At 40.1% G+C, this 16694-nt stretch overlaps 1 protein-coding gene across 1 annotated transcript in view; it reads left to right on the top strand.

Annotated features, from left to right (window-relative positions):
* ULK2 (unc-51 like autophagy activating kinase 2) overlaps positions 1-13101 on the top strand; it is a 40811-nt gene extending 27710 nt beyond the window's left edge. The window contains exons 17-28 of the mRNA XM_069791051.1: positions 762-907; positions 1135-1215; positions 3926-4212; positions 4335-4528; positions 5046-5155; positions 5980-6132; positions 6874-7082; positions 8386-8564; positions 9487-9605; positions 9974-10131; positions 11016-11151; positions 11257-13101. Of these exons, the coding sequence (XP_069647152.1) occupies positions 762-907; positions 1135-1215; positions 3926-4212; positions 4335-4528; positions 5046-5155; positions 5980-6132; positions 6874-7082; positions 8386-8564; positions 9487-9605; positions 9974-10131; positions 11016-11151; positions 11257-11324 (1840 nt within the window). The 3' untranslated portion in view covers positions 11325-13101. The remainder of the gene's footprint in view (positions 1-761; positions 908-1134; positions 1216-3925; positions 4213-4334; positions 4529-5045; positions 5156-5979; positions 6133-6873; positions 7083-8385; positions 8565-9486; positions 9606-9973; positions 10132-11015; positions 11152-11256) is intronic.
* Positions 13102-16694: the final 3593 nt, after the last annotated feature.

Here is a 16694-nt window from a genome sequence, read left to right as displayed (position 1 = left end):
AACTAGAAAGTCAGTAATAAGTTATGTTTTGTTTTCACACATGTAGTGATGAGATGAATGCATTGTTCTGTAGAATATCAAGGAAACAATTTTTGGCATGCTAGTTAACCAGCTTGTCTTATTACAAAGCTCTAGTGTGCCAGACTTATTCTGTGCTCTGTGGTCTACGGGATCAGGATGGTGAAAGTCAAAGACTCAGAAACAGACTACTTGGAACTCTGGAGATCTTTACAAAAACAAAACCCATGGTTCCTTGCATTTTTTCAGGATCTCTTGATTTTGTAGTAGTTGCTACACTTGGGGAAGTGTCTTTCTCTTAAATAATCAGTTTTCAGTTATCTGACCTGTATACCAGACCCAATATGGAAACTTTGTCATAATCTGTGTTGACATAAAAATGGGCCTTTGTAGCAATACATTTCACTTGATTGTCAAATTAAAAATTGGGTGATCAAGTTGTTTGAAGATTAGGAACCCATGTACTAAGGGATATCTTGTTTTAATTTTCTCCAGTTAACAGACAATTATGGCATTGAAAGTTAAAAAGTCAATGTGAACAAAGGGAATTAAATATTGCTTGTTTTCAGTATGGGAAGCTTAGCTTAAGTTACTGGCTTAATAAGCTTCAACATCATAGCTTTCTCTTTAAATATCAGTATTTTCTTTGACAGATCGTTATACTTTTTAGGGGATTCTTATCTCCTTATCCACAGGATCCACAGTTACTATCGTGTGTGTAACCATTCTTTTCACCTTGTTAGAGCTGGAGTTGTGAGACGCTCAAATACTAGCCCAATGGGCTTCATGAAGATGGGCTCCTGTTCTCCAGTACCAGCTGACACTGCACAGGGTGTTGGGCGCAGGCTGTCCACAGGATCTTCTAGACCATATTCTCCTTCACCACTAGGTAAGCTTGTAATTTCTTAGCCATTAGTGAAGGTTTATCTGGAACAGTAATTCAGAACACGAATTCTTCCCTGAAATTTTCTTAAACCAAACTCTGCCCAACTAGGTCACATTTGCAGAAATAATTTCTGTTAAATGACCAACAGAAGTAAACTAACTAGGTTTTATTTTGCTTTACCTTCATTTATAGGTGAAGTATAAATTCACATTTTGATTTTGTTTGCATAGTTGGAACTATACCTGAGCAGCTTGGACACTGTTGTTGTGGACAACTTCAAGGACATGAATCAAGGAGTAGAAACTTCTCAGGTGAGTGACTTCGGACAATGCCACCAGTAATATTTTGATAGAGCTTGTACAGCATTTTGTGAAGGGGGTGGCAAGCCAGTGCTACATTAGCGTGAGTTAATAGGAGACACTGGGTAAGTGGTGCACTGAGTTTCTGTAGGAATTTAGCCCAACTGCGGCTGTAGCAAGACACCTTTCCCCATAACTAATTCCCTACACAGGAAGAGAGTGACTGAAGTTTCTTTTTCTCAAGGCGAAAAAGCAACTCTGATAATGTCTGTCTTTAAACAGGGATAGAAGTGGATGGATTATAATGAGTGGTAGTAACATGCTTCTTGGAATCTGGTTTTGATAGACCAGGCCTGTCATGCCAGTCCTCAGAGAAGGGAGAAAGAACTGCCAGTGTACAGCGTGCAACACGTTTTCGTCATTGCCTTAGGAAATTGACTGGGATCTGATGTTAGTCTTGCTAAGCATTCAGTAAGCTTTGCAAGTCATAAATTATTACAGCATGCCAGCAGAAAAAGATCAGGGAGAAATAGGACTTGAGGATGTTCTGAGACTGTTAAAGATGGAATTGCACTGTAATGTCAAAAGGACTGGGCATAAGACTATGCAATTCAGCAGCACATTCTTTTGCTCTGCGCACGTTTTGGGTGCATTTTTTTCTTTATCTGAAATACTAGTTAGTAGTTATACTCTTTATTTTTACTTTCTAAGTAGCCATATTTCAAATATCTGGGAATGGTTTCATCCATATGAAATAAGTTCTATGACGTGTCTCAAAAATTGCCTTAATTGCTATGCCATTGGCAGTCTCAGCAAAAGACAAAGAATGAGTGAATCCTCAGATTTGAAAAACTCTTCTCTAAAGAAAAAAAGGGGGGATGCACATAAAGAGAATACAAAACAGTGTGTATCCTTTTCTTGTTGCATCTTGTTGGGGGCTCTTGTTTTAGTGCCTTTTGCTAGTGTCAAACTGACTTGTACTTAACGTATCACAGCATTGTCTTTATGGCTGTAAGGGTTTTTAATGTCTCACTTCTAAATCTGTTTCCTGCATTCTTTTTCTACTTGACTTTATTTCTTAATTTCAAATGAATGCAGTGGTATTTCTATTTGTAGAATACCACAAATTGCAGCAAGTCTCTTTCTCAGCGTTTAAATGGGTATGGGAAGCTGTCTTTTGCTTCTGGGTGAAGTGAGGTCATCTGTACTGAGTTTTTCTAAGGACTGAAGATGTCTGTCATAACGTAGCTTCTGAACTAATTGAGTTGCTCTTGCTGCCAGTGGCAGCAGAGGACAAACTTCTAATTCAGAAGCCTTCCCTGTGGTGGCAGTGACACTAGAACCAGTGAGCTTTAAGACTGGTTTCTGAAACGACAGGTGAGGACTTTCAATGCTATGAGACAAGCAGAGAGATTTCAAACAAGCAAATTCTTGGCTGGGAAGTTAATGAGAAATAGACTTGATCCTCTGCTGGAGCTGGAGGCAGGAAGGCTATTCTAAAACATACTGTTTAATGGAGTGGAATGAAATCAAGATGAAGTAGCTCATATTCAAAATCTAACTAGCAAAAGCATAGGCTTAAGAAGGTTGAAAGGTGTGTCTTAAGAGCTGGCCACTTTATTGAGCAAACTGCAAGAAGTTTGTGGTATTTTTCTGAGCATACATTTATGAAATGGAGCCTATCTCAGAAGATTGTCTTGGCCAGCTCTTAAAAATATTATCTAGTTAGTATGGTCATTTTCAGTTTCGCCTTTTTTTTTTCTTTTTCCTTTTTTAAAAAAAAGTGAGTGAAATTGTCACTGCAGTGTCAGTTCTTTGAGTTTACAGCTGTGGCTATAAAGCTGAAGCCTTATGTACTGTTTGTAACTTTGCACAGTTCCTCATCATGAGACATAAAAATATCACAAGGAAGAGACTATTTCATCAAATTTCAGGTTCCTTATTTTTAAAGAGGAAGGGCACCTCTCAGTAGGTGAGATGTTCCTAAGATGTATTTCCCCAAAGCCCTGTTTCAATGACCACTTATAGCTCTTCCATCTCCATTTGCTTTAGGAGAAACTTTGCACTTGCACTTAAGTGTGGACTTCCTTTGTACATAGTAAGCTTTTGAAAAAGATTCAGTCTGACAGACTACAAAGTAAATGACTGCCCAAAGTAATGATCCCAAACTGTTCCATCTGAACAATTTGGTTCTCTTTAGTACCTAGTTTTCTTGCAGGAACTGCGAGATGAGCTGCCTTTTGTGTCTGCAAATGAAGTCATTACGTACAAAACAAGTCATTAACATGCAATGCCGCATTCACACACTTGTTTGCAAGAATATAATTCCAGTACTTGAGAACCTCTATTCAACCTAGAGTCTTGGTGGCTGCACTTGAAATTTTGGTATTGGTTATGCCATTCCTGCTGAATCCAACCACTTTATTTGTCTTGATGCAGGTTGCCAGAGTTACTGCAGCTGCCAGTACAGCTGTCACCCTGAAGTTTTGCCTATTTGGCAGCTTGAACATCTCATCAGTGTAATGTAACTTTAATCCAAATATCCAACAGGCTAAATCCATTTTCCTTACCCTCTAGTGAGCTGATAATCAAACATATCTCATGATATTTGCAGTCCCATTTCCTTTCAGTTTAATGTTGATCTCCGACATTTTGGGCTTCATTGATACATTTTCCAAGCACTGCAAGTAGAATTTTTCTTCATTGTTTTTCATCCCCACAGGTTCTCCAATACCACCATCTCAGTCTCCGCAGTCACTTTTGATGGGAGCGAGGTTGCAGAGTGCTCCTACTCTCACAGATATTTACCAAAACAAGCAGAAGCTCAGAAAGCAGCATTCAGACCCAGTATGCCCATCCTATGCTGGGTATGGATACAGTCATTCTCCACAACCAAGTAGGCCAGGTAGCCTGGGAACATCACCTACTAAACATATGGGATCGTCACCTAGGAGTTCAGACTGGCTGTTCAAAACTCCATTACCAACAATCATTGGCTCTCCTACTAAGGTTTGTTAAGTTTGCCACTGTCAGTAAAATGTAAAGTGGTAATACACTGCCTGAAACTATTCCCAAGAATATTTGGGGATTCTAACTTTGGGTTTTTGTGTTCTTGGTCTTGATTCTTAAAGGCAACAGCTCCTTTCAAAATACCTAAAACTCAAGCGTCCTCAAACTTGCTGGCCCTGGCTAATCGCCAGGGCTCAGCAGATACCCCTTTGCAGCCTAAAGACATCATTGACCCAAGGGATTTCACACACTTCCACTTGACCCAAGGAGGTGAAAAGCAGGGAGGAGAACAGCACAGTAAAACTACGTTTGGCAGGTAGGCATTGTAGTATTTATAACCTGTAAAGCTGGGTAGGTAACTTGGCAGAAGAACGTGCATTGTACACAGCAACTTGGAGGGGAAGAGCATGCAAAAAGTGAGCTGTGAGGAGATGCTGAGGTTTGGTATATACAACAGAAACATTTTGTGCTGTGTATAAATATAGCATGGACTTCCTGGAGTGCTTTGTGTTGCTGTCTAAGTTCCCTTTTGTTTTGATTATCTGAATACAGAATTTCATTGCTTCTGTGAAGCCTATTCAGGTTTTGCTTGAAAATCTATATGACCAAATTTGCAATATGAATTTTTAAGAGAAAAAGATCTCTTTATTTTTATGGTTAGTTCTATTTCAGTAGGTCCACGATGAACAGCGAGATTTCAAGGCTTTCTGTACTTTTGTTGAAGAATTCTCTGTAATAAATACCAAGAATCTGGAAGTCATCCTTAGCTGCAAGTTAGATAGGAAGATCTTACTAAAGATCTTTGTTGTGAATTCATATGTTTTTCTGTCTAGGTCTGTTAGTACTGGGAAGCTATCAGATCAACAGGTAAAGACTACCCTTGGTGGCCAGTTATACCAAGGCAGTACAGACAGCCTCAATACAGAGCGACCAATGGATACAGGTAAGGAACAGATTGATACATCCAAGCTGTCTTTATGTGCTAGGTTTTTTATGGAGTGCCAACTAGATACAGCTCTGCTTCCAACTTTGATAATTGGTTCTGACAATTTTTAGCCTCAGTACAGAAGGCTTTTTTAATCTTTAAGGGGAGATGCTCCATTTCTTTAGCATAGCTTTAAAAATAACGAAGACAGGAAAATACCTATTTCTGTTCTAAACACAGAAATATCTCAACTGCCTATACTGGCTAGAGGGGTTTGGTGTTTTATGGTTTGGTTTTATTATTATTTTTAATACAACATTTGTGGGTGTTTTATTTCCTAATTCCACCTTGTTTTCATATGAAAGCCAGTTTATGTAATTCTGGGTAATTTTTTTTCCTTCTCTCTCCCCTACCTTGTCCCTTCCCACAAGTGGCCACCAGAAGTTCTCCCCTCATTTTTGAGCAGATGGAAGGAGTTCTGCAGACAGGGCTAGTCTTTAGTCTCCAGACCTCTCATGGTCTGCCTTTAGAATTTTTCTGTTGTATCTTTTGCTGCAGGACTGGTGGTTTCCTCAGGCTCTTAAAGAGAGCCTCTGTTGCTCTTTTCTAGGTGAGAGTAGAGCGGAGAGAGACTGAAAGTAAAAAGATACATGTAGACTGTATCTTGACTCTTTTTGTGTCCACTCAGCTTGTTTTATTTGCTGGCAGAACTTCTAACTAGTCCAAGTCATGGATCTACATCAAAGCATGTTGTTTTGTAGTGCTCCAATTTGCTGTATATAATTACGTACTGGTATGATTATATGTAATAGGGACTAGCTTGCTGAAATTTTCTCTTCCAGCTCCAGCAGGGGCCTATGGAATTGCAATGGCACCTCCTTCCATGGGAAGCGGGGCAAGTTCTCGGGCTGTGATGTTTACTGTTGGGTCCCCTCCAAGCAGTGCCACCCCTCCTACCTGCACCCATATGGTCCTCAGAACAAGAACCACCTCAGGTAAGACTTTCTTGACAACTGTAGACTGTTCTCAAACACAGTATTTAGGCTTGCTCACTTCTTGGGCCAGTAACCTGATTATTGCCTTGCACAGTAGGTCTTCTAGGCCGTACAGTAAAAGTGTGCTGTAACGTAGAGATTAGTATCAGATGGCTTCTGCCTTTTCTCTCCTAAAGAGAGCGGGCCAGAGGCTTGGATTTACAAAACAGTGGTGTGTAACCTCCTGTGTACACAGCTTTACTCCAACACAGGGAGTATAATAGATCTATGACAAAGGTGGAGAGGAAAAGTTAGATTTCTGATTCTGCATTTTTGCCTGCTGCTGTGCATTGTACCAGAAACAATACACAAGGGGTGTGAGCTGACTGCATTTCGGCATGTGTCAGCTATGTTGCCAACTATCAAAGATCTCAAGGTAAAGGCCTCCATCTGCTCAGGATGAGCAGGAGTCTGCAGCAGTGTGCTTTTGTGAACTATAGCACAACCTTCGGTCTGTACTGTTGGACTCTCTGCCTTGGAATCCTTGTCAGTCATTTCCCAGAATCTGCGTTATGAATCGTCACTGTTCATTACGGTGTAGCCTTTGCATTCTCTACAGAGTGATGCAAGGAACAATGAGGAGAGCCTCCCAAGAGTGAATCTGTGATGACTACTGATTTGTCATTTGCTATCATCTGCAGCTCCAGCGCTGCGAGATGGAACAACCTATTAGACTGAATGTGTGTGTTATTTTTCTTGTAGTTGGATCAAACAGTTCTGGAGGGTCTCTCTGCTCTACTAGTGGCCGTGTATATATGGGCTCTCCTCCTGGTATTTATATGGGTTCTTCTCCTCCGGGAGCCGAGGCAGCTCCGAGTCTGAAGTACATGCCTTATGGTACTTCGCCTCCCAGCTTAGAGGGCTTTATCACTTTTGAAGCTCCTGAATTGCCTGAGGAAACTTTAATGGAGGTATAAAAAAAATAATTTAATGTTTTATAATGTATAATGCTGCTAAAACAGAGACATGGTAAAAACAGGACTGCTCAGTGCACTTCATAGTTTCCTCTTACTATGTCACGTATTCCTTTTCAAGATCTTGAAAATATTCCTGTATCAATTGTGGCCAATTTCTCTTTGGTAGTTATTCCTGGCATTTCATGTATTTGAATAGGTAACCAAAGGAACATGACTGCTTTTGTTCACCAGAGCCTTCCAAAGAGGCCTCTGTTTTAATGCCAAGTCTCTGGATGTGGGTGCTGACAGTAGCAATATCCCTCTGGGCATTGTTTGTAACTGCTTCTTCACAGTCAGTGGATGACATTAAATCCTACTTGTGGGAAGAGTGTCCTATATTTTTAAAGTGTGTGGAGGAGTGACACTTTAAAAACACAAATTGGGGTGGTCTTTCACCAGAATGCTATCCTGGGACTGTAAATTTCTCAAGACAGATTGCTGTTCTGTTTTCTCGTTCACATCTTGCTGGAAGGTGTTTGGATCCCTATTGAATCTATATGTTATAACATGGATGTTTGACAGTACACTGTATTCTTCCCACAGATAGAGTTTAAAATGTATTTAGACCTGCATTACTAATGAAATTTTATAAATATTGCTAAGATATGTTTGATTAGTTTTGAAGGCTTTTTTGGTTTTGAGCAGAGACTCTGCATGTAGTATCTGTTTTAGTCACCAAGAAGCAGTGAGTTGTTAGCTCCAATTGAAGTTTTTTAGTTTTAAATTGTAAAGTTTTGGCAACAGCCACCTTTTAACACGTATTAATTCTAGATCTAAGTGTAAATTTGAGTGAAGCAGATAAGCATGAAGCTTTAGATCGGTTCTTTTGTAGGTATCAAGTCTGTTACGTAATAAAAGCCAAACGCTCCTCCTGGCTTCTCATACAAGTGCCTAGCATACTTTTGGATTGCTGATAATATAATAACAAGTAATATGTCCCACTTGTGATTCCTTTAGTTGCTCAGGTTTCAACAAACATAGAACTTCATGTCCCAATTCCTTTGGCTTTGTTGGAAGACTCTTAAGTATAAGCTACAGTATCTTGAAATCATTAATGAAGAGAGAACAAGTTAATATCCATTGATCTGTTTGGATCTATTTGGTTCTGTAGTTCCTAATGCTGGCTCTACTACAATGTGATTTCTGCATAGAATTGACATACCAAGAAATCCTCAAATGATTAGCAAGAGTTTTTAAGTGTACTTGTTTGCCTTATGGCTTTTAATGATTAAATTGTTGTTGTCTTTCCCTCTGACAGAGAGAACATACAGATACACTGCGTCATCTAAACATGATGCTGACATTTACAGAATGTGTTCTGGATCTGACAGCAGTACGAGGAGGAAACCCAGACCTGTGTACTTCTGCAGTATCGCTGTACCAAATCCAAGAGAGCATAGTTGTTGATCAGATCAGCCAGCTAAGCAAAGAATGGGGGTAAGTATGCGGTCAAATAGTATCAAGAGAATTAGTGAATATTGAATACATCAAAAATGTATTCAAACTATGCCCTTTTTGTTGGGAGTGATTGTTTTACTGTATTGAATCTTTTATAGGAGTAAGTTTTTAACAACTGAAGACAGATCAGAAAGAGCAAAGGATAGACGCACGTTTGCCAGCAGACAAATAAAAGGACAGTGTTTTCTGGCCTGCCACATAATTTGGGGAAAGTGTTGAGGGGTTCAGGCTTGAGGTGCAGCAGTGCATTTCTAAGCTTGGAAATTTGTGTACCAGCTTCTGTTGGATCTGAGCCCTCATCTGTTCATGTTGACCAGGCTGAGGTGGAGGTTGGGAAAGGGTGGAAGGAGTATCCAAATTTGACCTTTTTTCAGTGGAACCAATCAGCCCTAATACAAAATAAAAAGCAATGAGAAATATGAGGAATTTGGAGTGGTGGGAAAGGGCAGTTCCACTTCCTGCCTTCTTCCTGAAAAAAAAACCAAAAAAACCCCAACAAGAAAAAAAACCTGCAAAGTGTTTGCTTTTCACAACTGAGAATTCCAGGGGCATAGGAAATGACACTGTGAGAAAAGTACACCCAGTCGCTTGTGGTAAGACATTGACCTTGGACAGTTAGTCCCCACAAATAAGTGTTCGTTTTTAAAATGTCTACATTAAAGCAGTTTGTATTTGCTGCTGCAGCTACTAGATGAGCAGATGTACTCTCAACCCATGACAGAGTGTTTGTGAAGGGAAGGGGGGGGTGGCGTTGCATTTTAAACATCTGTCTTCCTTTGCTGCTGCTGCTGGGTCCTGTGTAGGGTTGTGATTAAAAAGTAGTGTCTGCCCATGGCTTGAATGTGTTCAAGAAAGGTGTTTTGATACATAATTACTTTTTTTTTCCCTCCCCCCTTTCTAGACAAGTAGAGCAGCTGGTGCTGTATATGAAAGCAGCCCAGTTACTAGCATCTTCTCTGCATCTTGCCAAAGCACAGGTCAAATCGGGGAAACTGAACCCATCCACTGCTGTTAAGCAAGGTAGATGCAACATAATCTAATTTGCGTTGCTTGTGAATTTTCTTTGATACATGACTCAAAAAGCTTAAGTTGCAACATTTGTTTGTTTTCCTCTGTACAAGAGAATTGTAGATATGTACAATTGCACAATTCTGATTGTAAACAAAGATACAGCTAAAAACTGTTAAGAAATGGGCAGTTATTAACTTGGAATGGAAATTCACTTGATAGATACTTAATTCACAGAAGTGGCAGAGTAAATAAACATTAAAAGCACAAGCTTAAACAGATTGACTTTGCTAGTGCTGGGAAAAACTGAACTTAGGCTATGTTGTTAGGTTGTTTTTTGTTTTGTTTTGTTTTTTAATTTCTTCTTACCTTTCTTCCAGTTGTGAAAAGCCTCAATGAGAGATACAAATTCTGTATTGGCATGTGCAAGAAATTGACAGAAAAGTTGAATCGTTTCTTTTCAGACAAGCAAAGGTTCATTGATGAAATCAACAGTGTAACTGCAGAGAAACTCATTTACAGCTGTGCTGTAGAAATGGTAAGTCACTGCTTTTATCTAAATGATAGGACATTGAGATGAATTGTTTCCTTCTCTCACATACCTCTTCTACAAAACCAGAAAATAGAATGTATGTTTCCAGAATTCTGTTCATCGTAATTTTTGTTAGTCTTTCACTCTCTTTCCTGCCCTGCCTTAACTGTGGCTAAAGTTCCTGGCAGATACTGTTCCTCAGGGACATTTCCCCTACATCAGCACATTTGGTACATAAACACTAGGAAATGAACTCCTAAGCCACACAGCCCTGTGTGCGGAAGTCTCATCCAGTAAGGCTTACTAAAGCATAGGAGCAACAGAAGTAGCTTCATCAATCTACCAGGTCAATTAGAAGAACATCAGCCTGTCCATAAAAAGCAAAGATGGTAGCAAATGTGGAAGCTTTTCATGTAATTGACAAAATATCTATCTGCCATGGAGCAGCTGCGGTAATCATAGAGGAAACTTAACAGCTTTTTTGATGAAAGGGAAGTCTTTTTAACACAGGTGTCACACAAAAGATACTGGCAAATATTGTGCTTAACCCTGATAATGGCATAGTCATGCACAATTAATTTGTCGTCTTTACAAGAGAACATAGGTATAAGAACAAGCATATTTACTCATGTGTTTTTGTACCACATGTAAACACAAAAGATGAAAAAGTGCTTTTATTGCTTGTATGTGCAGAATATCCTTAGTTAATACAGCACAGGTGCTATATTTTCTTAGACTTTGTTTTGTTGTCTTAGTTATAAAAACAGATCAGCTAAATTAAGGCTCCAAAATAGTTTCTTAATGACAGTTTTATATCATTAATTTTGAATTTTTCATTTCATTACTTGCCTGATGCAGTTTATGTAACTGAATCTCCTGAATGATTGTAGGTTCAGTCGGCAGCTCTGGATGAGATGTTTCAGCAAACTGAAGATATTACATATCGATACCACAAAGCAGCCTTGCTGCTGGAAGGACTGACTAAAATACTGCAAGACCCTGCAGATATAGAAAATGTACACAAGTGTAAGTTTATGTTGAATAATGAAAATATTGAAAACTACATGGAATTAATGCATTGTAAAATAACACTGAAGTCATCACCTGTTTTTTACCTCTCTCTGTTTGCAGATAAATCTAGCATCGAGCGAAGGCTTTCTGCACTTTGCTATAGCACAGTGGCTGTATATGAGCAGTAGGAATATCCCGAGGACCAGATGGTGTGAACATAAGGGACCACATCAGTGATACTGCACTTTTTTCACTACAGCTTAATTGTTGTCCTTGTTCTGCCCCACGTGGAAGATGATTCTTACATTTCTGTGGTGACTACCAAAGAAACAGCAGCATATTCAAAGAGGAGAAATTCCAAAAGTACACTTGCCTTACTGATCCAGCAGCTCCTTCTTCCTAGCAACAGAATTTAAAAGAATCTCTCTTCACATTTCAAACTGATCCTTGTATGTGTGCTTTGAACTTGAATGATCAGGGTTTGGGGTTTTTTTTCCTCATGAGGTTTATAGAGAGTGGATCTTTCTGCATCAGGTACAAAAAGACATTTCCCTCAGAAGATTCCCTCAAAAGTTTGTGAAAAATTTTTTTAAGTTGTCAGTAAAATGTGGCAGAGTGAATCTGGGAAATCCTAACCATGTGCAAGTGCTGTTGGAAGCTTTTGGGGCTAAGCTGGCTTGTGTCGGAGCTCACATGTTGTAAACATGGCTCAGCTTGTCATATGAAGGGATGGTGAGAAAGCGCTTTTTTACACAGGGGAAAGATGGTAACGGAAGAAATTGCGCTCCATCTGTGCAAAATCCCCAGTGGGTTTTCAGCTGATGTGGATACAATTTGATGATCTTCTTCCAAAATATTTTGTTTTGCACTAATTTACTAAAGCAACTGTATATTCATTTTTGAAGAACTATATAAAAAAAAATTAGAGAAAGAAGGCACAATGGACTTGGCTGAATTTCATTTCAGTGTACATAAAATTCTTTTCAGAATTTCAAATGTAGCTTCTAGAAGACTTTCAAACAAACTGTAAAAACTTGTATTCATGTGAACCTTTCCATTTTATACCTATTTGTCTAATACTTGAGTAACTACTGCTCTGGACTTTTCTCAGTAATAGCAATGTTGAGTTGCTGGTTGTTTGCTTTTTATATAGATTTGGTTGCATCTTCTGTTGTGCATGCGATACGTGCATTAATGCCTGCAGTCTCTAGGGGTGTAATGACAGTTCTCTGTAGTTTGTTTCTTGGGCAGTATTACAATAAATACTGTAAACTGAAAGGTTCTGCAAGGAACCATGCAAAACCAGAAAATAATGTTGGGGTTTGAGATGCTGATAAATTGATGTAGAATATCTACATACCGTGTGTGAAAAATCAGGATTATTTTGTGTGCATTTTGGGGGAGAGGTGGGAAGCTTCATTTAGCCTTATAGGCATTATCATTTCAAGCATCCCATGAGACCATCAGGACAGCGATTTGCAAAGTATTTAGGCAGATCAGCTTCTCTGGAAATGGTTCCTATACTTTATTTTTGGGACTTTTTTTTGTTACTCAACTGCTTGAATACTTGAATAAACCATTCTCCAGGACAAAATCATTTTAATCCTCTTAAACACAGTGGTCTGAACTATTTGACAAAGTTGTACAGGGCTTACACATCAAAATACTGTTTCAGTGTTCGGATAACCATGTGTTTCCTTTACTTTGACAGAGTAATGTACTTTTTACCTTATTTATCTGTATGAAATTCCAACAGTTAATTTGAAAGTGTTTGTTTATATAATGTTTGTATTTTTAGGTCTTTAATACGGTGTTTCTACCTCTCCTTTGTAATTGCATGCATTATTCTTGAAACTAGGTAATAACTCACTGAACTGTTGCGTAATAGCCTTTTTATTATGGCCTGTATAAATGTATATTAAGGTAAAAATAAATACTGACACTAGAAGTGTTTCTATGGTAAAACTGAGTTTTTGTGTCTTTGTAACCAAAGGCCAGTGGTGTTAACTTCAAAAAACACAGGTTTGTACTTTGCTGGTTAAACCAGTTGCTGAATGTTCCCCTCAGCAGTTGGACATGCCACCAGGGCAGAATGGGGTGACTTGCTGGAGTTCGTTATCTCTGGATAGCTCTGGCACAAAGTGTCCCCGAGTTTGTTTTTCCCTTGCTTTAGAAAACAATTTACCCTGCCTTTTTTTTTTTTAACTTGGATTTGAAAACAAGTATGCTAAGTAGGTTCCTGGGTAACAGCTGTATGTTCTTTCAACAAGGTGCTTATTTGTTGCCTCTAGCAAAGAGGGGCTGTCTGGGCTGCCAAAACAGCATATACAGAGCTAATTGAATGAAAAATTGACAGTTAAGTTACAATTTCTATCCAAACTTTACAAAAAAAATGCTTTGTCCACTGTGTAGCTAATATCCTCTCTCGCATCTGAGGTGTGCTGTGGTAGTTGGTATGTGGCTGCTGTATTTCTTAGTTGTACTATAAAATTTTTCCCAATTTATTATTTTAAAAAAACCCTATGCTTGTGACTGGCACGTAAAGAGGATGAGGAAGGAGTGAGCAGGGAATGCTAATGATACGTCTGAACACGAATGTAGGAACAAAGCAAAAGCCTTAATGCACAAGTCTAGGAGATAGGCTGCTTTTCCCAGGAACTCACTGTTTTTTGTTGGTTTTCTTTTTTTTCTCAGGATTCAAGCTCATTCTCCTTCCACTCTTGCCAGCAAGACTACAGCTGCACAAACAGGAGGAGAAGAAAAGGGCTATTCTTTTTTGCTGTTTTCAGGAGGAGGAGGAGACCAGTGTTCATGGCCTGTCTTTCTGCATAAACTCATTCCACAAAGATCCTGAAGCTGTCCTCTGTCTTCAGCTTGCTGCACTGAACAGCAGGTGCTTGTTTCTACAAAATACTTTTTTTTTTTTTTTTTAGCCTTTGAAAGATAGAACTTGAAAGGAGATATCTGATGTGCTGCTTTTCTAGTTCAGCTCTGTAGCATCTACTCGAGCACCATGTTCTGTACTTGTTCCACTCTCTCCATAGTGTATAATGTCAACTGATGAATCTAAAACACATTTTGATTCTGACATTTGCCTTTTATAAGCAAGAAGTTGAACTCTCAGCCCTTCCTCTGGTTCAGAGAATGAAATCTAGCTAATTTAACTTGCAACTAAGATACTACAAATTATTCTGAGAAGCATTTTTCAGTTGAGAGGTGTGAATTGTTCCTGAGACTCACTAGGTTCTGCATAGTTCTTGTTACTTTCTTGCACAGTGACGTCAAGCTATTGCCGTCATCACCTCTGGGTTCAGAGGCAGTTAACCATTGTGATCCACTGGTGTGTCAGCACTCTGCAGTGCATAGCCCAGCTGCACCGAAGAGGGAAGTTTCCTTTTTCTTCTAGAGCAAGTAAAGCTGGATACTGCTGCTTTCAAAGCTTGTTGAGGCTTTGAAATTCAGATAAGCTGGCTTGTGACCTGACTTGTGACCCGCCTCCTTTTTGACTTCTGCTTCCTCTCCTGTTTTTTTGTGTGGTTTTCTTTTTTTTCTTTAATTTTGATCCTTTGACTTCCTTGTCTGCTCTGAACTTTGCTTGCTACTATCTTTTTTGACTGTCCAGGATGCCTTTAAGTCTTTAAGCAAATCTCCTTTTATCCTGAACTTCCCTGTCTGACCTGAGCAGTAGCCCTGGCTGTGGCTTTTTAAAGTGCCGGCATAGCTCCTCTTTTCTGTAGATCAGTGAAGTGTATCTCAGTAACCCCTCTCTGGAGGTCTTTAAGTCAGCTGGAGCCCAGTCTCACTAAGTCTTGGCACTGCTTCTTTGGACAAACACCTTTTCAATAGGCTTTTGTATGTGGCAGGCTCCCCCTCCTCTTTGGCTGAAAGCAAACTAAGTGCCAGTGGTGCTGTTGAGTCTTGTTGCAGTCTTTGTGCCAATCATTTTCATTGTTTCTTTGTGTCACTTTCACATTTTCCATGGCCCCTGCTATGTCTACAATGCAGCCCACAGACCATGGCTCTGTACTACCCAGTTTTTTTCTTGCAAATGTGAGATCAGCCACAGCTTTCAAAACAAGTGATGCCATAAATGAACTGAGCTGTATTTATTTGTGTAGGTTCCTTAAAACCTCTCCGTTGTTAATCTTCTGTACCCGCTTTCATGATTCAGTGCTGTTTGGGCTTCTGTATCTGCCATCGTCTTGTGTCACTGGCCAGATTGTGTGACTTTTAGAAAACACTTGGAACTCAAGACTAGGTAGACATTTAAGCAGAAATTGAGGATTTTCAGCCTAGCTAAAAACTTGGAAGTTCTGTGAGCGTGGTGTGTGAGCTAAAGAAACATTTATTGATTAGCTGTGTTATTTGGTGGACTCTTGAAACCAAATACTGCACAGCTTATCTCTAAACCAAAGTCCCCCTTCCCCAGGTTCTGCTAGATGCTTTTGGGAGCAGGGCAAGGAACAGCATAAAGGCATCCTCCCCAGGCCCAGTGCAGGGCAGGAGGCTGTCTCACCGCAGTGCCTTGCTATAATTGACTCCAAGAGGGGAGTGAGAGCAAGGGTCTGTGAGGAGTGGAGGGGAGAGGGGAGTCTCAAGCTCAGCTTCTCAATAAACCATCTCTGGCTGCTGTTAAGTATAGCCATGGGGATTAGAGCATCCCCAGTACTGCTTACCTCCCAGTTCCTCTGGAGTTCAATTACTTTCCCATAAATAGTTCCCTTCTTTATTGTCTCTTAGTGACCGAATAAAAATAGAAAACGCTGTCAGCTCCTAGGCGTGGGGAGCACACTGCAGACCATGCGTTTCAGCGGGTGCTGTCTGAGGTATTCTTCCATCTCACATGAGATCCCACGCTTCCCTGAAATCCACATCTCACCCAGCCGCTCCAGGGAGACTCAACTGATATTTTGCAATGCTTGAAATGCTGTCAACCTTGTTTCCTGTCCATAATTGGCTAAAAGATGTCCCTGACAAGGACAAAAGGTAATGTCTCCCAGGATGCTGCATGCTGCTGCTCTCTCATTTCTGCAATTACAGAGAAGCCTTAAAACCAGGTTTCTGCAAATGCGTGGCACAGTACCAGCCTGCTGGCCACTGGGATGAACTGGGATGTTTGCCTCCTGTGTGTGATGCAAAGCACAAGAAGCACTGCTGTGGCATGAAAACCCTTGGGTTGAAGGGTGAGAATTTTACAGGCTCTGGAGAATGGCTACTCTGGAAAACATCAGTAAATAACCATCTCCCTGCTCCTGCAGATACCTCTTGGTGGGTGTGCTGCCTGCAGCGGATGTATTGCAGCACTGTTTCCCTAGGCCCAATGTAATACTCCATGCTGAGAGCTCAAAGACTTTTACTCTGATTGCAGTAGTGCTAATTCCTTATCTAATTTTCCTTGGACCTCCAGACAGTGTGGTGCCTGGACAGAGCTCCAACCTGCCCTGCCTGCAAGGACGCCAACAGGATCAAGGAGAGCATGTTTGCATCAGGTAATGCTCCTGCAAGGAATGTTCCCACTTCTCCTACCTGTGTCTTCTGGAATGCAAACCCCACTCCTT

The sequence above is a fragment of the Haliaeetus albicilla genome, chromosome 9 (genome assembly GCF_947461875.1).
Source record: "Haliaeetus albicilla chromosome 9, bHalAlb1.1, whole genome shotgun sequence".
Taxonomy (NCBI): domain Eukaryota; kingdom Metazoa; phylum Chordata; class Aves; order Accipitriformes; family Accipitridae; genus Haliaeetus; species Haliaeetus albicilla.
The sequence above is the reverse complement of the archived record's forward strand: the minus strand, read 5'-3'. Positions and strand labels throughout refer to the sequence as shown.